The sequence below is a fragment of the Hipposideros armiger genome, unplaced genomic scaffold (assembly GCF_001890085.2).
Source record: "Hipposideros armiger isolate ML-2016 unplaced genomic scaffold, ASM189008v1 scaffold_730, whole genome shotgun sequence".
Taxonomy (NCBI): Eukaryota; Metazoa; Chordata; class Mammalia; order Chiroptera; family Hipposideridae; genus Hipposideros; species Hipposideros armiger.
The window spans coordinates 652,309-677,302 of record NW_017732080.1 but is presented as its reverse complement, the minus strand read 5'-3'; the positions used below and the strand labels follow the sequence as shown (position 1 = coordinate 677,302).

At 38.5% G+C, this 24,994-nt stretch overlaps 1 protein-coding gene across 3 annotated transcripts; it reads left to right on the top strand.

Annotated features, from left to right (window-relative positions):
- Positions 1-771: 771 nt before the first annotated feature.
- FGF5 (fibroblast growth factor 5) lies at positions 772-24,992 on the top strand. 3 transcript variants are annotated; one of them, XM_019627425.1, is made up of 3 exons: positions 2,120-2,771; positions 10,441-10,544; positions 23,986-24,992. In XM_019627425.1, exons 1-3 carry the CDS (start codon positions 2,426-2,428, stop codon positions 24,331-24,333), a joined length of 798 nt encoding a protein of 265 aa, XP_019482970.1. In that variant the 5' UTR covers positions 2,120-2,425; the 3' UTR covers positions 24,334-24,992. The 3 variants fall into 3 exon arrangements, with proteins under 3 accessions (XP_019482972.1, XP_019482970.1, XP_019482971.1); XM_019627426.1 differs by lacking the exon at positions 2,120-2,771 and adding an exon at positions 3,674-3,982 and having other exon boundaries at positions 23,986-24,733; XM_019627427.1 differs by lacking the exon at positions 10,441-10,544 and having other exon boundaries at positions 772-2,771; positions 23,986-24,207.
- The last annotated feature ends 2 nt before the right edge of the window (positions 24,993-24,994 follow it).

Sequence of the window (24,994 nt, the reverse complement as noted above, 5' to 3'; positions counted from 1 at the left end):
GTCTGGTTTGCGAAACTCAATCGCTGCGCACAGCTGGTCTCTTCTTTCCTCATAGTGCATGCTCAGCTTTTCCTAGATTCTCGCCCTTCGACCCCAGAGGAGGTTGGCGGGCACCTTGACACCCTCCAAGTTGAGACGGACTAAAAAGCCCCAGCAGGCGTCTTGGCCTTCCTGGGTCGTCCCTAGAGAAAGGTTTGATCCCCAACTGGAACTTTGCAGGGGGGTGAGAAGGATATAAGAATGGTTGTTTTAGTGGAGGTGGGGCTCTAGAAGCTGAAACAAAGAAAAATAATAATAAGAGGCCAAATCTCAGCTCCAGAAACTCAGCCCTAGTGATCTCACCTCCAGGGTTTGGGCAGGGAGCTGACAGTGTGTCTATGGCAGGATCCACACCCCTGCTCTTACAGCAGAGTCCTAGGGAAGAGGGGGAGAAACAAACACAACTGGGTTTGTTTTGGAAAAATCTTTGCCATTTGAGGCATGGACGGTAGACTGTGTGACCCACAGGGGAACTTAGTGATGGCATCCAGCAGCACCATTGGGTCTTAAACTCTGACAGCTTTGTACAGACCCACTGTGTCTACTTACAGAAGACACAGCATCTCACAATCATTCACCCTGGAAAAAGGTCAAGTGGACTGTTCTGAGAGACCTGGGTTTCTGTTTTCAACGTGCACTTTCAGGATTGCCTTGTAAGGGTCTGCCTCCTCTTGAGTTAAGCCAGAAGCATAGAGCTTGAACCTAGAACAGTGGGAAGAGAAGGGTGTTCAGCCCAGGACAGCATCTTATATAATGTGTCATGGATATTGTGCCCAGACTATACACATCTATCCATGTGTGATGTTCCCCCTCCTCCTCCCCCCACAGTGCCTTCACTAAGTTGTCCAGCTGACTTTCTGTGTTACAGCTGCCCAGATGTTATGTTATGTACTCTAGCCATGGAAGATTTCCAATCCTGAAAAAGCTACACGCTTTTCATTATGGAGACAGGAACCTTTAAGTGGGTACTCAATAATGGATAAAGCCATATCATAGCATAAACCTTGGCTTATGCGAATTGACCTTATCGGTCAAAATCATAGCCTTTTCATTAAAATGACCAATGAATAATGTATCAGAGCGTAGTCTAAAGCTTCAAAATATGTTTTCAGACAGAACTATTCCAAGAATGCGAGTCAGGTATATTTCTCAGATAAATGACAGTAGGGGCATTGCATACATGAAAATTCTTGGTTCTCAGGTTTCCTGAAATCCAGCGCACGCATCATTAATCATTCATTGGGGTCGGCCCTTCAGTCAATGGCAGCTCTGAGTAAGCTGAAGCGAGCTGTTAGCTAATCCTTCCTGCCAACGGGATCCTGGGGCGAGAGAGGACAACTGGACAGCCAGTCACATGTGCTGGTGCCCGGCCCCTGCCCCTGTCGCCCGGCCCTGAGCGTGGGTGTGCGTGTGCGTTCCCTCTCCCGGACACAAGTCGATAGCTTCCCAGAAGGCAAAAAAACAAATTCGGCATAATATTTAGCGCGACGGAGAGTTTCCAACAGGAAAGCAGCCCGATTCATAGCATAATTGCTCAGAGTGTCTCTCTCAACGCTAAATAAACCCCTTCCTTAGCTCTTTAATAAATCAGTAACAGCCACTACCACACAATAGAAACAGCCTTCTCCTCCAGCCGTGCCACACCAACGCCTTCCCAAATTGGGCTGTGAATCCTTGCTTGAAGCTGTGGGATCTCCTGGAGGGACGCAGGTCCTCAGGGATTCCTGGGGCCAGAGTTGGGAAAGGGGTCTGCTGGGCAGAGGGGAGAGAACCTGGAAGTTGGGTCCTGGGGTAGGCAAGCGTGCTTTGCTGAGACGCGAGCGCGCGGCAGAGGTTGAGAGGACGAGAACTCACTCCAGGTTTTAACCCCCGTTTCCGTCGCCGCCCCCGGAGGATTCAACTGCTCGCAAAGCTGAATTCCGCGCAGCGCTGGCTCCGGTCGGAAGGTGGCTGTGTGGCGCGTGAGAACCGCTGGGGTGCGTGGCCCGGGTGTGCGCGTGCCCGGGGTCGGGGTGCAGCTCCTCTGCTCTGGCCTTCTCCTCCCCCTCACTCTCTCCCATCCCCTCCCTCCTCCACACCCCCGCCCCCGGGACCGCCAGGCTCTCGCCCGGCACCCGCCGGAGAGTACACAAAGCCGGCGCGGGTGAGGGGAAGCTTCTCAGGCGTGCACCGAGCAGTGAGATCACTGGCGTTATAAATATCCCAGTGCCAGCGCCGAGATCCGTTCGGGTGGCCTCTCTCTCCCCCCCTCTCCCTGTCTCTTCCCTGAGGCTATGTCCACCCAGTGCGGCGAGGGGGGCAGCGCCAGAGGCACGCAGCCGCACGGGGGCTACGGAGCCCAGAACCAGCCCTACAAGATGCACTTAGGACCCCCGCTACTGGAAGAATGAGCTTGTCCTTCGTCCTCCTCTTCCTCAGCCACCTGATCCTCAGCGCCTGGGCTCACGGGGAGAAGCGCCTCGCCCCCAAAGGGCAACCCGGACCCGCTGCCACTGATAGGAACCTAGGAGGCGCCAGCAGCCACCAGAGCAGCAGTAGCGCGCCTTCCTCTGCTTCCTCTCCCTCCGCGGCTTCTCGCGGCAGCCAAGGAAGCGGCTTGGAGCAGAGCAGTTTCCAGTGGACCCCCTCGGGGCGCCGGACCGGCAGCCTCTACTGCAGAGTGGGCATCGGTTTCCATCTGCAGATCTACCCGGATGGCAAAGTCAATGGCTCCCACGAAGCCAATATGTTAAGTAAGTTGCTCGCTCTCCTGCAAAACACATCCTAAGCGGCGGCGGTAGACTCGGGAGGGGACAACCGGTTATTCCTTGGGCCACCGGCGCACCTTCCGAAGCCTTGGCTGCTGGGACCCAGCTGACCCTTCGAAATCTCTGGGCGCGTTGAGTGGAGATGCGTCTATATGGCGCGCACACACACGCACCCCACTCGTGGGTATAGGGAATGGCGATTCCTGAGGTGTAGGCTATCCTGAGGCTGGTGCACAGAGAGGCACCTTGTTTCCAGTTTACCTTAGTCCCAAATAGGAGGCTCCAGCCGGTGCCTGGAGAAAAACCAAAAATCTCCTTCCTCGGTTACTTTCTGTTTACTTTCTGCTTCTGTTTACTAGGCTAGCATTTTTCATTAGACATCAAAGTGCATCCCTTTTTCCAGCCAATAACTGAAAGTTATTTTTTTAGAAGAATCAAATCTCATACACCCTGAACTGCCACCATTCCTCCCCACCCCCCAAATAATAGATAATATATGACTATGCATGTCTATTGTGTTTTACACGTTTGCACGTATCCTAGGGGGAGACCAGACATCCCCTGCCTGTGATAAGACAGTGATCTGTAAAACTGGATACGTTTGCAGAGGGCGATGTGATGGACATGTGAATAGTTAACTCTATAGTTGGATTTAGCAACGTTTAGTGTTTTGAGACCAAGACAACCGCTTGTTAGGAAGAGTGGCCAGTCTTTGGTCACCAAGGACAATTAAAGGGAAGTTCTTTATTTTAGAAGAAATTCAGAGGAGGTTCAATTCGGTATAGGTCCAAATTGTGCAGGTGTTTTTTAAGCCCAAGTTTTAAATTCTCTGAGAGTTCCCTTTAGCTCTCTCTCCCTCCCCCGCCTTTCTCATCTTCTGTTCCCTTGCACCCTGCATGCGTTCCTAGACCATCACTGACGCTATACAGCTTCCTCTCACTGCCTTTAGGCAGCTGAGGGGAGAGGTGGTTTAGAGTTGGGGTTTTGTGCGGGACTGGGGCGACGTCTGCGAGGCTTTACCTCGGTAGGACCAGACAGTTGTTCCCGCGGGGTTAGTCCAACTGACAGAGCCACAGCCCCGGCCTCTGAGATACCAGGAAGAGCGGAAACGAGGCCGACAGACAGCACTGCTCGCGATCACCCCGCTAAGTGTGAACCTGGTAGAGCTCCCAGGTATACTTCAATCGCCACCCTCTGTAAGTTTCAATGTTTTGACCACTATTGCTTTCCTTCTGCCTAGAGCAATGCCTGGCCTACAGACATCACACTTAATTTGTTGGGTGTATAAATTCCTTGTTTAAGGACAAGGAAACTGAAGCTGGTCACTTGTTCGGTCTCAAACCAAGGACCCCACTGGCCATAGGGCTTCTTACCCAAGCTCCGGAGGATCGCTGGCGCCACAGCGGGGCTGGCATGCTGGCAGCCGCCTCCGGAGCGGGGTTGGAGGTGTCCACATCGGTAGGGTGGCCGGTAGAGTGGCCGGCTGGCAAGCCTCCTCCTGGGGATTCAGGAGGCGGGGTGAGAAAGCTGTGGAGGTTCGCGCCAGAAGAGGAGCGGGTCCATGCCCGCCCCCTGTCCCTGACTAGTCATTCGGGTCGCGCAGCTCCAGCTGGCTGTGTGCACGTGGTGAGGTGGCCCTCCACATACGTCCCAGCGAGTCCCAGGGCCATCCCCACGCTTCTTAGAGGAGCCTGTTTCTATGTTTTCAAGGTTCATTTTACTCTTATCAAACAACTCACCATCTTCGGTGATAAACGGCACGGTCTGTTAGGGTGAAGGCATTTTCTGAGATTTTAAGAGCAGGGCGAGTTCCATGTACTTCACTATTTCCATTTGTCCTCATTTTGTCCAACCCAATTCTTTACTCCATCAGACATCAGAGCTCATTTCCCACTCCTAGGAAACCTTTCCCCTCTCTCTTATGTGAAAACCCTTTCTATTTTGGTCTTTTTGTAGCTTATTCAGAAAATCAGCACCAACAGAGGATAACTTCTGTGTTCAAGAGGAAAACCCAAAGTTAGCATGCATCAAGCAGCAGCTTGGATCCCAGGGGAGTAAAAGAATGTGTCTGGAGTGGGTTTTGGTGTGCTAGGGATCTCTGAAAACCAGGCTTGTTTCTAAGATATCCACCTTCTTCTCTTGGAAGAAGCCATATAGACAAGTATTTTTTGCCGCTTAGGCCTTACCCAAGGGGGCAGTTGTAGAAAAACATAGGAAGAAAAATGAGAACAGCTCAACAAAGAATACACTCAGCTAAAGAAAACTTTGACCAATCTGTTATTTCCAAGGTACAATTTATTTTAAAATCCACTTTGAAGGATATCTACAAAAGAACAGGGGTGTTTCCTAAACAGTGCCTAGAAGAACTTCCTTAATTTAATACTTTCTTAATTCACTCCAGTTTACAATAGCCTTTCAGAGTTTAGTCTGCATGTTTCACATGGCTTTGACCATTCATTCACTCATTTATTCATGCATCCAATATAGGATAGGTACCTCATCAAGATTGATATTTTGATTACTTTCGGGTTAATTGGGGAATTTGTTTGTTTTTGCCCTCCATAGGTTTTTCTCATAACTTAAAGCTCAAATCATGGTGATTTTCTGCTTTATGGTGTCTGAAGTGTTTAATACTATTTCATAAGATTTAGCTACCATTGATCCATAAAAAATCTATGAAATATGTCATGTTTAGTAGGATAACATATAATTTGGAAATTTAAAATACATCTCTGCCCTGTGAAAGAGAAACAGAAGCAAGCTAATTACAGTTGGTCATATACCCCTTTGAAGGCATAGTACTGATGGTTTTCTGACACATATGTAAACGAAGGCACTGGTCATGGACTCTTGGTTAGGGTATACCATGAAACATACGTCTAAGTCTCACAAGAGACATGGAGAGCTGGGGCCATAGCGAACCATAGAGGATACATCAGAGTTTTACCGCATTATCTAATTCTACTGTCCGAGTAAACAATGATAAAACACATATTTTGTTGTCACAGCTTGTAACTTCAGAAAAGTCAAAACTTTGCCATTGAGTTATTCTAAACTCAATAATTTTCTGTAATATTTGTCAGAACAGACAAATATGTATAATTTGTGTATATATATATATATATATATTTTCCAACTATCATTAGACATTAACATTTTTGCAAACTGAGTATCTTCTAGTTTCACCATCAGAAGTACACTCTGGACATAGATTTTTGAAATATAATTTATTTAGTTAAAATATATTGCCTAATATATTCTTAGCTCCTCTTGTACAATAGTTATCCCAAGTTTTGAAGACAGAAAAAAGAATCAAGCTCATTTCACATAAACTCTTACTATGAGGAAATCCTACGAAAGGATGAAGAAAGATGGATAAGATAGATGATAAAATCCAACTACTGAATAGAAACAAAGGCTTTGCTTTAAGTTATATGCTTTCAAGTTTAGTTTCAATAAAGTGCTTCTGATGACTTACCTTGGGTCATTGAAGAATAGACAATTGTCAAATTAGGGAGCAAAAGATTAAGGCTATGGCTTCACAAAGCCAAAGCGTTCACACAAAATATGAAAATTCCTATCATATATTTCGGTTAAACTGAATTCTCAATCTTACTGAATTTTAAAAATCTTAGTTCACTATCAATTTTGCTGTCATGTAGAACCAACTTTTATATACTCCCCCAAACCTAGATAAACCAGAATTTGTATCTACTGTATAGGAGAACTCAAGCGTAAAATCTCTATTACTAATTGAATCAATGAAGACTGCTAAACTGGGTATTTTAAGACTAAGATTTGATAACAATGCAGCATATCTGTTGCTGTGTGAACACAGGTTGAGAAACTTCAGTTTTAAATTATTTTTCTTTGAGGATTTTCAGATGCGCTGCTGAAAGCCTCTGAATACATTGAATATCTGTGTCTGATTCACTAGGAAAAGAGAAAAGGGAGATGTCTATCTTATTATATTAGCCATCATTAATAGAGTCCTGTTGTTTTAAAAAAAAACCTGGAAGGGACTAAGTAAGAAATCTAGGTATGTATTTTCTGACTGAAATCAATTTACTTTGGATTACATGTCCATGTTTGTAAATATAAGTGGATTAAACAGTGTGTGTATAATCTGAGAGACATCAAGTGCTTGCCTCCTTCAACCTAGGTGTCAACCCCAAAATTCCACCAAGAGAAAATTCCTTCTCTGAGCACTGCCCTTTTCTTTTGATCCTCTTAACTGTGAATACCCTAGGAAAAAATAACACATTGTCACTAGCACTTTAATGTGAATTAATTTATACTGATTCTTTCCCCTTGCCCCACTCCCCAAGCAGGAGAGGATGAAAATAGCAGGAGAGTACTATAACGTGTGTCCATAAACTTGTGTATATGGGGTGCCCTGAAAAGGGAAAGAGAAGTAGTGAGCTCAAAGAAAATGATTCAGTTTAGCTAACATTCATTGCCTATGATCTGTGAGACACATTTGGCCTTCTACAGTTTTGCTTAAGTATGCCATCTTGGTATCCACAGTGTAAATTGTAAATTCCCATTAAATTTATTATTACTGACTCCTACTAATAAGAGTCAAGAAATTACTGACATTGAAAAAAAATCAGCTTTAGAGAAATGTTTCTTGGGATTTATATATGTATGATTTGATGTACATGGGCTTAAAATATGCAGAATTTTTAGTGAGTTACAGAGATTTGGCATATAAAAGCATAGTGATCTCTTGGGAGGGCAGGAAGTTGAATTGTGGAGCTTGTAGAATCTGCTTTAATATTCTAGAAAAAAAGGACATTGAAATTACTTTCGAAATTCTGATCTTAACAGTGTTCACAATATTATGCTGTAATTACATTAAGATTTAGAAGATCATACCAAAGTTACATATGTGAGAAAATTATTTCCTCTAATCTCATCTTTTTACTCTGTATTTGTCATAATTTTAAACAGAACGATATATGTAAAAGTATATTTTTTTCAGCTTTCAATTAGATATCATTTTTTTTAGAGGAGTTGTCTTGACTGTCTCACTTCCTTTTCCGTCTTAATACCATTTCAGTCAGGCTTTTTTCTCTACCTTGTCTAAGAAATGGCATTTGTTAAGGTCACCAAAGATTACCATGTTTCCAATGTGTGTTACGTGTAAATATAATGTTCTTAAAATGATAAAATCCTTTCATTCTCAGGCACTCGATCATTTTTATAGTGGAACTTAACAAGAAAAGAAATGCAGTATGTAATAAAATAACACTTTCACATACATTATTTCATCTTCGCCATATAGAAAATTCATTGCAATGCATATTTTACGTAACATACTTGTATATACATGCAGAACATAACGTGTGTTAGCAAACAAGCTAAATGAAAATGGGTCTTAAAAATAGAATGTTGTCAGAATACAGTTTTCATAGGCAAAGCAGTGTTCCCACTAGACAACTATTTATAGAGCCCTTTTGTTTTGACCTCTTAAATGTTAGCATGCAAACACATATACTTAATGAGAATTTTATCTTTTATGCTGTCATGTATTTTTTTTTTTTTTACAAAACTAGGTAATTTTCCAGAGAATGGAATTAAAAAACCCTCTTAACAATGTAGTACCATGAGTAAATAAATTGGGGGAACCATACAACCAACTCTCCTTTTCTATTAACTCCATATTGTCTCTTTTGCAGATATGAATCCACACGTGGACAATTTCTCATGATCTCCCTGTCTCGCTTTTTAGTACATTTACACAGTATTCACAATTACATCTCCCATCTCCCAAATATCTAAAATCATTAATGCTGGTTTCAATATCATTCTATAATTTTGATAGACATGTAACTTTGTATCAGATTTCTAGTCATGTGTTATTAAATAGTATTAAACATGTTAACATCCGGTAGTGTGTTTGACTTTTCAAAGCATTCTGTGTGCTTTGCTACTATTTGATAAAATGATAATGCTTTTAAATCTTTGGGTATGCATCACAGTCATAATCTGTTGTAAAATCTATCGTAAATGATATTTTGAAAACATTTTGCAAGAAAGAATTTGAGACAGCAGTTTCTTTCTAAAGCAAAAGCAGTTTCTTTCTAATATATATATATTTTTATTATTATTTTTTATTATTTTTTTTCCCTTTTGAAGACACGTCCACTAATTGGTAGCTGCAATTTTTTTGAGATGTGTTTTGTTTACTCTGGCTAAGAACACTTAAAAAAACCAATAGTTCTTATACACCTTTGCCCCCATAAACTTTCCGATTATGTATTAAGAAATCAAGTTGAATACATAAGGGGCAGTAATTAATAAAATTATAGGTATTAGCTCACATTGTGCAACATAAGTGCTCAATAAAGATTCATATGTATTTATACATATCATATGTGTACTCTCAATATATTACTTTTATAAACTGAATAATTTTGTATGTACTTCAAATATTCCAATGGGAGATTGTTATTTTAAGAAAATCAGGTGAATTTCTATTCAGCAGAGTCCTATTGAGATCTTAATTAGTATATATGCTCAAAATATTGGGTTGTCGGAAAAGTCATGATGTTTTTTTTTCTGTTTTTCCTTGCAAAAATGCATCATGACTTTTCTGACAACCCAATATTATACTTTGAAATGTTGAGATTCTTTTCCCCCTTGTTCTGCCATCTTTGTTATCTTCCTAGGACGGGTACCCTTTTAGCTCTAGTGAGCTATATTATTTTGTCTTTTTTTTTTTTTTTACAATTTGATGTAGGCAATTAACAAAAGGCACTGTGCTTTTCTTGTGTTCATATAATGTGTATGAGCCTGTGATAAACAAGCAGAAATTCCAATTATATACAGGCTAGGAGTGTCATTTCTTAAAATACTCTATGAATTGTGGTCTGTAATTCTCTTGACCTAGTGGATGTGGGCTTTCAAATTATAGGAGACAGAGGGACTTTGACTTGATAATATTAACTATGAAATACCAAATATAAACAATATCGCAATAAAATACCTCATTACATTTTTCCAGAGGTCATTTAAAATGCAAGATGTCTCAAACCATAATCCATAATCCATTAAACATTTCGTTGAGCCAAAATGCCAAATTATTTATAATGCTTTTAGTATCTTTTTATGTGTAATCTTTAAATGAGCTACTCAAAGTATGGTATATATTGATTTGTACTTTTATAATTATGATAATTTGAGAAGAGGGATTTCTTTTATGTAAATAAGTAGTCTCAAGGTTTTCAACAGTTTATACTGGCCTTGAGTACAAACTTTATGTGCTTGAATATTAAAAGTAGTGTATTATCTCTGATAGAAAAGCAATGCGTGAGAATTATTTTGAAAAATATTTTTAGAAGTTCTTTCAATTCCTTTATAACTTGAAAAGATTCTATTATCCAACATTGTTTACTAAAAGTGACTTATCATTTGCAAGAAAAAAAGAATTACTAATAAAGCAGAACTACATTTTTCAATCTTGAAATCTATCATTTTAAATGAACACTTGAGTGCTAGCCTTTTTTCACATATTTAATATCAAAAAATGTTAAAGTCTTTTAAAAAAATCACAGTAATAAAGAATGGAAAGAATTAATGTAGAAATTCAGTTCTTCATAATGGTTTATGGAGGAGTCTGTGTTTTATTTTGGGATTTCTGTCATCCTAGGTATTTTGGAAATATTTGCTGTGTCTCAGGGGATTGTAGGAATACGAGGAGTTTTCAGCAACAAATTTTTAGCGATGTCAAAAAAAGGAAAACTCCATGCAAGTGTAAGTAGAACCACTTTATATTTGTTAAAAGCGTTATGGAGATTTTACGTTCGTAAAATGGAATTAAGTGATTTTCTAAATTAATAGATAGGAAAATTTGACCAGAGAACTTAATGTTTTTTGTTTTTGTAAAATTATATGTACATTTAACCAAGAGAATTGTGTATGTTTGTGTAAGTACTCCTGCAAATATTTTATTTAGTTGGAAAGATAGAGTCCACAAAAAATTTTAAGGGTAAGTGTATTTGAAAATAACGTTCTCATAGTGATTGCCATTATTTATTTCTAAAACATGGTCCAAGTGAGAAGAAATATTATGGAAATAATGTATTATGTAACAATTTAAATTTACATGTTTATGGCGTTGTGTGTGTGTTTAGTTGACCAGGTTCTTATTTAATTTTACAAGCTATTATGATGTCAAAAATGAGTCCAAGTTATATAACATATTTTCATATTACTAAGCATGAAGGGAAAAAAAACAATAATGAGAAATTTGACCTTTTATTCAATTCATTGAAGAATTCTCATCTTGTATTTTTGTTGCATCAAAAACAGTTCTTAAAACTATAAAGACTTAATTTTGCACTTGTAAACATTTCTTCAAACCACTTATACTTTTGTAATCAATTTATAAATTATAGATTTCTATACTTTGATTTGAAAACACTGATTACTTGGGAAGTGTTAACACATTTGAAAGATAATAAAGTTATGTTTAGCTTAGTTTTCCTACTCACAAATTCTGTTAATTTGTATTAGTACATATGCACAACACTTAAAAGTGATTTATACTTTTTCTGCAGTGTACTAAGTTTTGTCACATTAAATCATTTTAAAAAGCAAGTCTTCTTCAATGCTACTTCTTTAATTCTTATTCCCTTTAATTCTTATTTAATGAACTACAGAAACATCACTTTTCCAATTTTCAAAGTATATAGGATATTTTGAGTGCAATCAGTTGGAACTTACTATTTATGATTTCTGCTTTACAGACCTTTAAAAAATTCAACGAGAATTTCACTTGGCACAATGTGTAAGACTTTCAGTTTTCCTTTCGCTAGCATCTAAAGGTGGTTTGTTAATATCTCTTGGAGGAAACAGTAGAATTCCAGCTATTTCTACAATTTGAGGATTAAATGAGATAATACATATAAAGGTCTTAGATCAGTATTTGGCACATTGTAAGTGCTCAACAAACATTACATATTATATGGTAATCTAAATATAATGAACTACTAAAATCTCAGCTTATTAATATAAATGGAAAACCTTTGTTAGCCTCTTTAATCACCTATTGCAAGAATTATAAAAAGATTTACCTATTTCATTTTCTGAGCTGGTTTATTATATTCTAGCAAGCTATAATATAGTATTCATAAAATAATTGCTGTTTGATTTTTATTATATTAAGGGGCAAATTTCTGCATTGCTTTGTAAAAGTAGGACATGTCATTTTCTTAAAATTTTGATTTTTAAAAATCTACATACAGAATGAAAAACAATGATCAAACACATGTGCACTGAATGACTTTTCCTCAGTCAACTTCAAGGTTGCAAAAAGATTGAAACATCTTCAAAACTGAAGCATCATAATGTGTGGTGCATGTTAAAAAACTTTTATTGGTTTGTTTGTTTGGGGTGAAAATCTTAATTTTTTAAATACTCAGATTCATGCCCTAATACATACAAAAAATTAGACTAAACTTGGGCCAGCTTAAGGGTAATTGCCACAGAAAGCGAAGTATTACAAATGGATGCCAATTAGAAAGGTCAAACTGAGAGGTTAAGATACATGATTCCTCTGTCAAAAGCAAGTAACAAATTTCCAGAAATTTGACCCAAATGTCTAAGGATGGCTGGCTGAAATAATGCAGATAATGCAAAAACAGCATCTGTTATTCTTTCTCATCTTGGCAGGCTAAAGTTATTTCATGGAATAATGACTTTTAAGCAGTACAAAGCAAGTCTTGCTCTTGTCACTCACTGAAGCTCTTTGATATAAAAGTCATTCTGATGACTTTGAGCTGAATTGTAGATAAAAAATGAAGTTCTATGATTATGTGGATTCCTTTTAAACGGATTGTTTAAGCCCACTTTCTTTTATCAGAGCTTTTATTAGCACTTTTTTTCTAGATGGAAACCTAATTAAATTATAAAGTGATTTATTTTTAAGGATGTTGAATTTAGAAATAGTATTAATCCCAGCAATTATCAGTTTTATGCCCAGATGGTTTCTTTCCTGTTATCAGCTTCTATTTAAACATGTTGGAAAATTGTTCTGGTAACTTTAAGTAGAGCTACAGTATTTGATTTAGTTGTTTTACAAAATTGCATCACTGAAAGGCTAAAAACCCTTATACTTTTAGGGTTAAATGTGTAAATTCATGATTTTCTTTAATAATTGTGCAGAGGCATTTAAAGAGTGCCTTTATAATAATTTTGAGATATATGTACATATTGTATATACACATACCATAGGCGAATTGATATAAACACGAGTTAAATTCCTATGGCATATTTCTCATTACAAAAACATCAGCACATCACACTTCTACATAAAGACCCTAAACACTTCTAATATTAAACATGGAAAGACATGTGAGCTATATAGACATTTAAGGCAGATTAATATAAACACGTAAGAGAATTCCTTTCCAAACCGCTTATTCTAGTTTGAAGTCGAGGGTGGTGGGAGTTTCTCCTGGCAGCTTAGGGCACTAGACAGGACCCTACCCTGAACAGGATGGAAGGGTGGCCTTCCATCTCAGGGCGCAGTCACACGCACACTCCTGTGGGGACAATGTAGACACATCAGTTCAGCCCCTGTGCGCATCTTTGGGATGTGGGGAAACCGGAGTGCCTGGAGGAAACCGAGTCAGACATGGGGAAGAGGAGCAAACTCCACACAGCAAGTGGCCCTGTGCAGGAATACATTTTTTTTCTTACCAGCATTATAATAGAATGATGTTGAAGGATCCAACGTTATTCGAGGATGTGCTGTATGTGTAAAATCACGTACATCTTAAATTTATACAATGTCGTATGCCAGTTATATCTCAGTAAAACAGTGAAACATTAACAAAGGGTGCCTTTAGGGTTTTATCTACAAAGTAAATGTCAACTGAAAAATTTAAAGTATTTATATAATCCTGAGGAAAGTAAACCCATACGGTATTGAGAAATATTCATGGATAACTATAAATTTTCAACTTTGCTTTTCTAGTAACAATCAAAATATTATACATTAGTTACTAGACAGAGATCATGTATTTGCATAGTTCTCCAAAAGCTCACTCACATTACCTTATTACATAGTTAGGTGAAAAGAGTCTTAGAGGTGTTAAACATTTTCCTAAGCGAACTAGTTAACAAGCGATTTAACCAGAATGATATCCTTTTTAAATTCTCTTTCTCTTTAAACACTATAATGCTTGGTAGGTAAAAGTTAGCTTGAAAGAAGTTATGTTTTGTTTGGAGCTAATTACATTGTCTTCACATATTATTTTATAGGAATTAATAATTGCAGGTTTTAATAATACTTTTCAAATTACATTTTAAAGAATGAATGCTGTGGATCATCCTTAGAATGCTTTGCTTGTTTCCCTCCCTCCGTCTCTCTCCCTGTCTTATTCCAAGCTCTTTTTTGAAATCTTTTCCCCCATCTACTTCTGTATCTCCAATATGTGATTTTAAAATCTAGAAAGGAGGGTGTGTGTCCACCACAAAACTTATCAGAGGATTTTACAAAATGTTAGTTGTTCATTGTGACAATGACTTGTGTAGGAACCCCTCTCAAGATAAGCTTTTCAAAACAGAAGAGAGGTCTGTTTTGTACACAGAAAAATCTTCATTTAGAAAATGCTTTCTCATCTGTGGACGCAAAGATGGTACACAGAAATATCAGCCCAGAATGGTTAGACTTAGGCAACATTTATGTTGATTTCCTTTGTGTGCTAAGTTTGTTGATTTGGTAAGAAATTTTCTTTGAACTTTAACTATGTCACTCTGCATTGCTCCCTGCACCCACTCATTGAATCTGCACCCTTATATGAATTGACTTGCAGCTCTCCTTAAAACCTTGGGAGTTACTCTAAATATACAATGCTAACACATTCATACCATGCAGGATTTTTCAGCATTCTTTACAAGGACGAAGGTGTATGGTCTTCTCACAATGCTTTGGGAATCATCCAGAATAGGAGTAGGTAATTGCTTTGCAAAGAGTCAGGAGGGTTAGTCAGAGCCCTCGGTCTGACCTCTTTCTCACTCACTCTCAAGCTGGGGTCCCCTATAGAACTGTGCACCCTTCACTTCCTGTCTCCATCTCTCTGCCTGCCCATATGTTCCTGATCCCTCCGCACTCTGTTCCTGCTCTCTCTTCAGGTTTGTTGCCTTTATCGAAAGATCCATAGAGAGCCTTTCTGCGTTTATCTGAGATGGGTCCAGATGTCAGAGCGAAAGGCCTTCTTGAGTGTAGTGGTTAAGATCACAGTTAGATTGTGCCATTCTGCTTAAGTTAAACTGTGTCATTATACTTAATCTTTTTATTCCTTGGTTTTATCAGCTCTAAAAGTAGGAAAATTAAAGTAATAATCTATTGAGATAGTTGAGCATTTAAAATGAGATAATACAGATAAAATACTTAGAATAGTGCCTGGAAAGTATTCAGCATTTAATGTTAAAAAAAGATCTTGAATTTGCTCTCAGGCAGCTGTTTGATGATCCCCAATCTCCTCTTAGAAGACTTTCTGATTTGGGAGTCAGGCAGCTGTGACCCCTCAGATATTTAGACCAACTCCAAATCCTATTCATCACTGACCTTTTTTTCTTTAGGTCCAAACTTTTCATGCATACAGTAGCTCCTTATCTCCTAGGTTTTCCTTTTTCCAAGGAGACTAATTTGAAAGCAAAATTCCCAGGCTCAAGCCCTTAAAGAGGCAAGGATTTCCTATGGTCATAATCTCATAATTCTTTCAGAGCCCTACTGTTCATCTTGTTTTTTCCTTTAAAAAATAAGTAAATCCCAGAAAAGGTGGTTATCATGTATTCTTCAGTCTTTTCATACAGTATGGATGATAGCTCATTGCCTATTGCGAAGAAACTTTAGCTTATTTTAAAGCATGTGGTGGAATTATTTTTGTTTCTCGGGGTTTTAGGGGATCATGTTTGGAAGGAAAGCTAATTGCAGAGTTTACGAAACAGGCATGGAATGTATGCTTGATCAGCCCTCAGCAAGGACTAGAACATCCTCCTTTCCTGGTTTCAGAGGGTGCCAGCTGGCTTGCGGGAATGAGATTCTGGACTGGACTTCCTGTGCTGGGGGCAGAGTGAGGAGAGGAGGCAGCCCCTAAAGCTGGGTGTGTTAACTGAAAGGAAATGGAAGCTTGAGCAATAGTTATCATCCTTATTAAAAAATAACTTATTAAGCACTCCACTCTTCCAGACCATGCGCTGCTTAAAGGCACTTGAATAGAAACGCCCCTTGCCCTCTAAGAGCTTTCCATTTACATAGTAAAATCAAATGTGTATTAATTCAGGCTCAAAAATGGGTTCAGGATTTTGCCTTTACAGTAAATACCAGTTTTCCCTTAATTTCACACTATATAAAGCTAGTTAGAGGGCTTATTTTATTGAGGAAATCCGGGGTGATGAAGTGACTTGTAGCTTCAGAGATCCATTTTAGCCTAAAGCAGTGGTTCTCAGCCTTCCTAGTGCCGCGACCCTTTAATACAGTTCCTTATGTTGTGGTGACCCCCAACCATAAAATTATTTTCTTTGCTAACTCTATAACTGTAATTTTGCTACTGTTATGAATCGTAATGTAAGTATCTTTTGTTTTCCAATGGTCTTAGGCGACCCCTGTGAAAGGGTCATTCGACCCCCAAAGGGGTCGCGACCCACAGGTTGAGAACTGCTGACCTAAAGCAAGAGATGGTGTTCTATTTCTGTGATGGTTTGAGGAGTGGCACTTGTTTTTTATCAGTGTTTTAACATGGAGCAACTTCAGGGCAGGTGGAACTCTATAAAAGCCTGGGAGATGCCTTTGGGTGTTATGGAAAGAGCTTGAATCCAGGGATCAGAAGATCTGAGATTTAAGTCACAGACCTACCCTGGCACTTGATAAATGTGGGGCTTTAGATGAATCATTTTCTTTACTTCTCTGACTGGGAAATCAGATAATAACCCCCTAATAGTCATGGAATTATTGTGAGAACTAAATAATATACATAAAACACCTGGCACATTGTAGCCCTCAATAGCCCAGCTTTATTGAGTAATTAAGAGCATCAGAAAGAAAACTCCTATCTTACATGTCTCCTAGTGTTGTTAGTCCTCACCTCATCTGCATCGAAATCACAGGGCATGTTGGTTAATGAGGCCAACCCAGGGCCTCACCTCAGACTTACTATTAATAAAACACAATCTGTGGAGATGGGGCCTGGTCAGCCTACCTTTTGAACAGGCTCCCTGAGTCATTTTCAGTCAGTTCATAAAATTCAGAGGAGAAATCCTGTGGTTGGTATCCTTCAGTATTACATGATCATAATACATAATACAATACCTCAGTTTGGTTTATTATGAAACCAACTGTGTGTTCTTGTAGTTGCCCAGTATGAGGAACTGAGATATAGAATGGACGGATGGTCAGGGCCCAGCAGGAAATATGGCCGTGCTCTGGAGATGCATGATGTGTCTACCGCTGACCCATATGAGACTTTTGCTATAGGAAAGAGTAAAAGGCAGTCCCTCTGCGTGCATGCTGCCTTGTTCTGGGGTACTCTGCTTGGGAGCATTTGGAGCAGGGTCTGACTTTCAGCCTTCACTTGCCAGCAAAGGTGGGTGCCTTTGTGCAGGGAACATCCTGCACAAGTGTACAAAACAGCCTGGCTAATGGTACCTGTCGAGGGCAACCCCACTGGTGGGAGTGGGGATGGGAACCAAGAAGCACTTAGAAGATGCAGGGGAATGAGACGTAGAGGTGCATACACAAGGAAACTGCTTAGAGCACAATTTGGTCTATAATTGTTTTTATTACAGTGTATAATAATATTTTAATTATTTAATAATCTTACAGCCTATAAAAACATTTTAATTATTTATATTTGGTTAATTATTTCTTAACTTTATAAGGGTTAAGGGAAAGAGGCAAATCAAAGAAAACAAAGTGAAATAAAGAATTAAAATTGATTAAATACCCAGCAAATACCAAGGTTTATACTGGTGTTAATCCGAATTCACTCCTCTTTCTATATTACTTTCATAGACTGCATATTTACTTCTATAGTTGCATATAACGAGAATTGGTACGTGTTTGCATAGCCTCAATTCATTCATACCGGATCCTCAATTATCATATAACATGATATTTACTAAGAAACTAAGAGGGCTTAGACAGTTTTTAAATATCATTTCAGAAAGAATTTTCTGTTTGGTTTCATTGACCCTCAGATTTCAATTAGCAGAATTAGTCTTTTGGGGGGATATTCCAGTTAATCAAAGTTTTACCTTCTTTGAGCTGAATTTGACCTTTCTTCTAAATATCCTTTGTGTGTACTCATTGTGTGACGAGATGAGTACAATCAAGTCAAAGTATCCTTCTAACCCAAAAGTTCTTATTTTCCTTAACACCACCGTGTTTCCCTCCTCTGAATAATTTGGATATTCAAGTAAAAATAGTTTAATTTGTTTAAATTTTATTTATTTTGTCAATTGGGGCTATATTAAATTATGTAGAAATTAGCTGATTTGAGCATTTCATTGTAATTTTGCAATTACGCTTGTTGACTGTAACTTTTTACTAATCTAATGATTTTTTACTTATTTTTAATTATAGTTGACATACAATATATTGTTTTCTGGTGTACAACATAGTGATTCAATATATATATATATATATATATATATATCTTACAAAGTGATCTCCACAATAAGCTGAGTACCCCTTAACACCAAAAACAGTTATTACCATATTAATGACTCTATTTCCTAGTATGTACATTATAACCCCATGATTTATTTTATAACTGAATGCTTGTGGTTCTTAATCCCCTTTCCCCTTTTTGCCCAACCTCCCACCCCCTTCTTCTCTGGCAACTATCAGCTCTCTGTATTTATGAGTTGGTTTCTGTTTCGTTTGGTTTGTTCATTTGTTTTGTTTTTTAGATTCCACATATAAGTGAGATCATACAGTATTTGTCTTTGCCTAACTTATTTCACTTCACATAATAATCTCTAGCTCCATCCGTGTTGTCGCAAATGGCAAGATTTCATTCTATTTTTATGGCTGAGTAATGTTCCATTGACTATAACATGTTTTTTACACTTGCAAGATCAGGAGAAATTAAAGAGAAAAACATAAATAATTTAAGTCAATAAAGAACATGGGTAGGACCACGTCTATATTGTTTTTCCATTGTAAAAGTGGCAATTAGCACAATGCCTGGCATGTTATATAGCCAATAAACATCTGTTGAACAAATTTGTGAAATAATGAATTAGAAGCATAGATAGGGGTGCTCTATGAACATTTTTTTTAAAGGTTTTTTTTTTTTAAATTGGGGAATTGGGGGATGGGAACAGCGCTGGGGAATTGGGGAAGGGGAACAGACAAGTTGCTGTCCTTTTGTTCTTCAGTCTAGTTGTGGAGGACGTTGCTTCACTGGCCCAAGTTGGCACCATCATTGCGCTCTTCCTGGGCGAGGCAGATCAGTTGCTGGCTTCTGGACGGCAGCTCACGGCGGCTTCTGGCCGCTCATGCTGGCTGCTGGCCACACATGGTAGCCCATGGGAACCCACTGCAGCAGGGGCTGCAGCCTACGCCGTCAAGCTCCAGGTCGAGCTGTTGTTCAGCATCTTAGCTATAGAAGGCAGTGTCACTGGCCCTCATATGTGGGAGCCGAACCGGGACCCTCTGGCGTCCCAAGCCAGCTCTTAACTAACGCCCCCTCAGCCGGCCCTCTATGAACATTTTTAATGATTGGTTTTGTTGTAGTGGCTGATGGTGGTAGGGCAATGAGGTGATGGGGGTCCTGATTTCAACAGCTTATTTGAAATTTGACTCATCTCTTTTTCACAGCTTAACTATAGAAAAAGTGTTTATGTGAACTTCAGTTTTTCTAGGAAAATAATACAGTTCTATTATTAAAAGTATGTACTTGCTAAAGGACTTATAATTCAAGGGAGTTCTTAAAAATTACAAGTAGCCTGGAAAATTTATTATCCAAAATTATATACTAGTGAATGTGTATATATTTAAATGCCAGTAGCTGAGACCTCTGCTACTGATTGACTCTGCTATAAAGATGCTTCATGTGTGTTAATAGGGGCTGAGGTGCATAGCTCAGGGTCACCATCTTGTCTGAACAAGGCCAGGGATACTGACAGGAACACTCAATCCTTCCAGAAGAAACTAGATCTCCTGATGACAAAACTCACTCAAATGCTTGTTTCAAATGGTTCTGTTCCATCATAGCTGGAGGAATTTTTCAGACAAAACATTAAATTAGAAGTCAATTAAAGAAAGCCAAAACAGTCTGACCGCCTTTACTCCTGTCTTAATGTGGGATTTAGAATGACTAAGGGACTGCAAGTAGTGTGTGGGTCCTCAGATTCTCAACATCTCAACTCCCTGTGACAGTTAGCTGACCCTTGAAAAATCTTGAGCATGAACAGCCATCTTTCATCTTAAGAAAGAACTTTAGAACACGAATTCTTAAGAGGAAAAAGGAAAGGCTTTAGACAGAATAATTTTAGCAGGTGGAATCAGAGGGCTCCTAATCATATAAAGACTCTAGGGTGGAATTGCTATAGGTTTAATTCACTGTGTGTGTGTGTGTGCCGGCCACATCAATTTAAAAAATGACATTTTTTTCTTTATTTTCTTGGACGCTCTCAGAGGAAAAAAAATAGGTTAGATAATGTAGTATACTTAAACCTGTCAAAATTGAATAAAGCAATCACTGCTTCTCTATTTCAGGAAAGTGAAGTTTTGTGAAACGGGGGTAGAAGTCAGGTCAAGGTGCAATGTATTACATATTTAAAAAATGGTTTTCAAATGCATTTTAACAAAAATATCTGAAGCAGGGTAAATGTACCTGCTACTTTTTAAAATGAACCCTTACACCCCCCCCCCTTTTTTTAAATGCTTATCCTTTATGTAGCAGAAAACATTCCAGATGGCTGTAACTTTTATTTTAAAATAATACATTGGGATTATCTAATTAAATGAAAGAACATCCCAGTCCTTTTAAAGATAAGCAGCTATAAGACAAATCTTCATTTGACTTACAAGAAAGTCTTTTTTTAATAAAAAAACAAAACAAAATAAGAGCAATAAATGTGTGCTCTTCTAAAGTGATGTCAGCATAGGCCTAAACAAATGGGTAGATTACGAGGAGATGAGAGAAAGCCATAGGTGGTGGTTCTTTAAAACACCTACTTCCATACTTACCTGGCAGGGGAGATACCATGATTGTAAAAAACCTACTTCCAGCCTACTAGAGATCAAATCCCGGGAACCACCAGTGGACTTGTGGGAGCTTTAGATATATAGTTTCCTATCCCCCAAATAGTTTTGTTGATTGAATTACACTTGAACGTAAATAAACTTGGGTAAATTGTCATATGAGGTCGGACAATTAAGATTGCAAACTTATCCTAGAAAAAGTGCTACGTACCTCAATGCTGAATATCACTATGGTCACCTTCAAGGTACTCCCCTTGGGAAGCTATGCACTGATGATAGTGCCTAGTCCAACCCTTTGAAGCAATTTGGAACTCTTTTTCTGGAATGGCCATCAGAGCTGTCATGGTATTACACTTGATGTCCTGAATGTCATCAGAATGTCTTCCTTTCAATATTTTCTGGTAAAGAAAGAAGTCATTGGGGACCAGATCAGGTGAGTCAGGAGGGTGTTCCAGTACAAATATTCGTTTACTGGCTAGAAATTCTCTCACAGAGAGTGCTGTGTGAGCTGGTGCATTGTCATGATGCAAGAGCCATGAATTGTTGGTGAAAAGTTCAGGTCGTTTTTTTCATGCAGCCTTTTCAGCACTTATAATAATAAACTTGTTTAACTATTTGTTCAGTTGGTACAAATTCATAATGAATAATCCCTCAGATATCAAAAAAGATTAGAAACATTGTTGCAACGAGTTTGCGAAGTTAATTGTCAGGTCCCCTACATAAGGTAAATATGCTGTTGGAAATGCTCTTAAATTGATTGTCTTCTGCTATTGCCAGTACTTGGCACAAGCCAAAAACTCTGTGTGGCCACATCGAGAGACCTGCATGGATTGCTTTGCAGTGTTAGACCTTCAAATTATAGTGTTGTGATCTGTACTGAAAAGAAAAGTTTTTCAGCATTATTAGAAAAAGCAAGGACTTTTAATTCCAGTATAGAACCTCTTGGTCTAATATAGAAAATATATCATATACAGCATCTCTTCAAATAATGCCATTGTGTTATAACAATGAAGAGGAAAAAAATATTGATTCCCGGCCGGGCCCATTGTCTGTGTAGAGTTTGAACATTCTCCCCATGCCTGCGTGGGTTTCCGCAGGGACTGCGGTTTCCTCCCACATCCCAAAGATGTGCACATGAGGTGAACGGGCGTGTCTACATTGTCCCCGTCTGAGTGTGGGTGTGGATGTGACTGTGCCCTGAGATGGAAGGGTGTCCTGTCCAGGGTGCCCTTAGCCTCGTGCCCTTAGCTGCTGGGATGGGTTCTGGCCACCCTCAACCCTAAACTGGAATAAGCACATTGGAAACGAATTCTCTTACTTGTTTTTATTAATCTTCAATGTCTGTGTAGCTCACATTTCTTTCCATGTTTAATATTAGGAGTGTTTTGGGTCTTTACTTAGAAGCGTGGTGATGTTTTTCTAATGAAATATGCCATAGGAACTTAACTCTTGTTTATGTCAATAAGCCTTTGGTAAAATTCGTTTCGTTATGCATCCTTTTGCTTAAATTTGCATTGTCCAAGAACCTATTGATGATGTTAAGTAAGGACTTACTATATATGTATTTAGTGTTTTTAAATATAGGCATCAAAAACATTTGGTATTTCTAAGCACAGGAATTCTATGCAAATGGTGCTCCCTGAAATATAGGAATTTTAATACTTGGAGGGTTATGGACTCTTGTGTTTGACGAAAGGTATAGATCTTTTCCCTAGAAAAATACTTTGATTCTCACCATAACCCTATATATGTAAGAGCTATGGCTATAAGGAGCTTAAAGCTAAGATCTCAATTGACAGCATTGGTATTTGATTGAATGTCTGTCTGACTCCATGCAGAAGCTCTTCTCCCATACCATATTCCTTCAATTTCTTCACTTTCCTCAACTAAGCCTCTTTAGAGTGTGCATTGGCCTGCTTTGTCACCTCATCTCTTGTTCCTGCTCCCATGCATCCTAAGTGGAAGTCACACTGAATTACTTACTGTAGTGTCATGCTGACCTATGAACACACTGTTCCCACTCCGCTCCCTGAAAATCCTTTCTCATATCACCTGCCTCGCTAGTCACCCCCATCCTCTTAGATTCCCTTCCTCTGTGCTATCATTGTACCCTCTGCATACCTCTGTCATATTTCCATTTATCAAGCTGCACTGTGTATGTCTGCTTGTCTGCTTTGTCTACTCTTCCATGAGCATTTCAAAGACAGAGAGAGAGAGAGAGAGAGAGAGAGAGAGAGAGAGAGAGAGAGAGAGAGAGAGAGAGAGAGAGAGAGAGAGAGAGANGAGAGAAAGAGAGAGAAAGAGAAAGGGAGGGAGATACATAGCTAGATATCTGGCTGAAGTGTTGCTAGTGACTCCAAAAAGTAATTTTTTCTTCAAATATACTCTCCTGTATCACTGTGTGAAGATGTATTTTTTCCTAAAGAACTCTAACACATGCAATATTAATAGGGCCATATGCTACCCCTCTCTCAGCACCATGAATCACGCTGATAACACTGAAAAAGTATCATTGTTTCAAAGGAATAATATGACCCCATTTTTCTGAACATGAGTTCATGTTTTTTAGACAATGTTTTCTTAGTAATATATTTCTATTTATTTTCTTGACGGGTTATGATGTGAAAAAAACATGTTAAAAATTAATTTTTTATCTACAAATTTTTAAGTAATTTAAAAACAGTCACAAAATTAAATATATTAATTTCTGTTGTCATTTTTTATGCATTGATATTATTTCATTAAGTACATAGTAAACAGAAATCATAATTACAAAGATGAATAAAATAGGCATATAGAAACAAAAATAGTAATTTTAAAGCAACTTTATAAGAAGCAAATATTTCTTTATAAAAGAATGTAGTAGGAGGGCAGGGGTTGAAGGAATTCTTGGTGTTTTGTTATAGTACAAGACCTCATTTTATTACATGCTGAAAATATTATTACTGCTTAAATTTCTTTTTTTTCCCCTAGGCCAAATTTACAGATGACTGCAAGTTCAGGGAGCGATTTCAAGAAAACAGCTATAATACTTATGCCTCAGCAATACACAGAACTGAAAAAACGGGAAGGGAGTGGTACGTGGCCCTGAACAAAAGAGGGAAAGCTAAACGAGGCTGCAGCCCCCGGGTGAAACCCCAGCACATCTCTACCCACTTCCTGCCGAGGTTCAAGCAGTCGGAGCAGCCAGAACTTTCTTTCACAGTTACTGTTCCTGAGAAGAAAAAGCCACCTAATCCTGTCAAGCCAAAGGTTCCTCTTTCCGCACCCAGGAGAAGTCCCAACACAGTGAAGTACAGACTCAAGTTTCGTTTTGGATAATGTCCATCTTGGCCTTGTGAGAAGCCACACTTTCTCCTCAGGAGTTTCTATGGGTGTCTTTACAGCTCTGAAGAAAAACTTTGGACACAGCTTCAGCTGTACTACCCTGTAATTAAGTCAGGTCATTTGTTTCAGTTTGACTGAAACAAAAATCTTTTCTGATAGGAACTGAACTGGAATTCTTTGTCCTAATGTAGTGAGCACACTGCTTCAGTTGAGTAAGACATAAAGCCTTTTGCTTTATGCTTAGTGCATACTAGGACTCTATTTTCAAAAAGTTAAACAGCGTGGACTATGTATTTTTCTGACTTTTGCAGATCAACCTGAAAGAACATACATGATACATTTTTATTTTTGGTTTCTAAAGAATATTTTGATGCAGATAAAATATTTTATTAACTTTTTGGGTTGTTTTTTTTTTTTAAAGTACCTCTGCATTGAGCATATTTTCTTACTTTTATTATTTTAATTAATATGACAACCATTTTAATGCAGTTTGTGAATTATAAATGTGTTTATAGCCCATTTGTAACATGTGGATTTCTTTTTCATTTTTTTTTTATTCATTGCACTTTTTATTTTTATTATATATTTTTTACCATACCTCAGATAATGTAAGTTTGGTTCTACATCTTAAACTGTTTAAATTCTCTTCAACACA

What these genes read in the sequence shown, in the direction of transcription:
- FGF5 (XM_019627425.1), top strand. Translation starts at nt 2,426, where the DNA reads ATGAGCTTGTCCTTCGTCCTCCTCTTCCTCAGCCACCTGATCCTCAGC. An exon ending in CCACGAAGCCAATATGTTAA is followed by an intron (nt 2,772 to 10,440) that starts GTAAGTTGCTCG and finishes CTGTCATCCTAG; the next exon opens with GTATTTTGGAAATATTTGCT. An exon ending in AAGGAAAACTCCATGCAAGT is followed by an intron (nt 10,545 to 23,985) that starts GTAAGTAGAACC and finishes TTTTTCCCCTAG; the next exon opens with GCCAAATTTACAGATGACTG.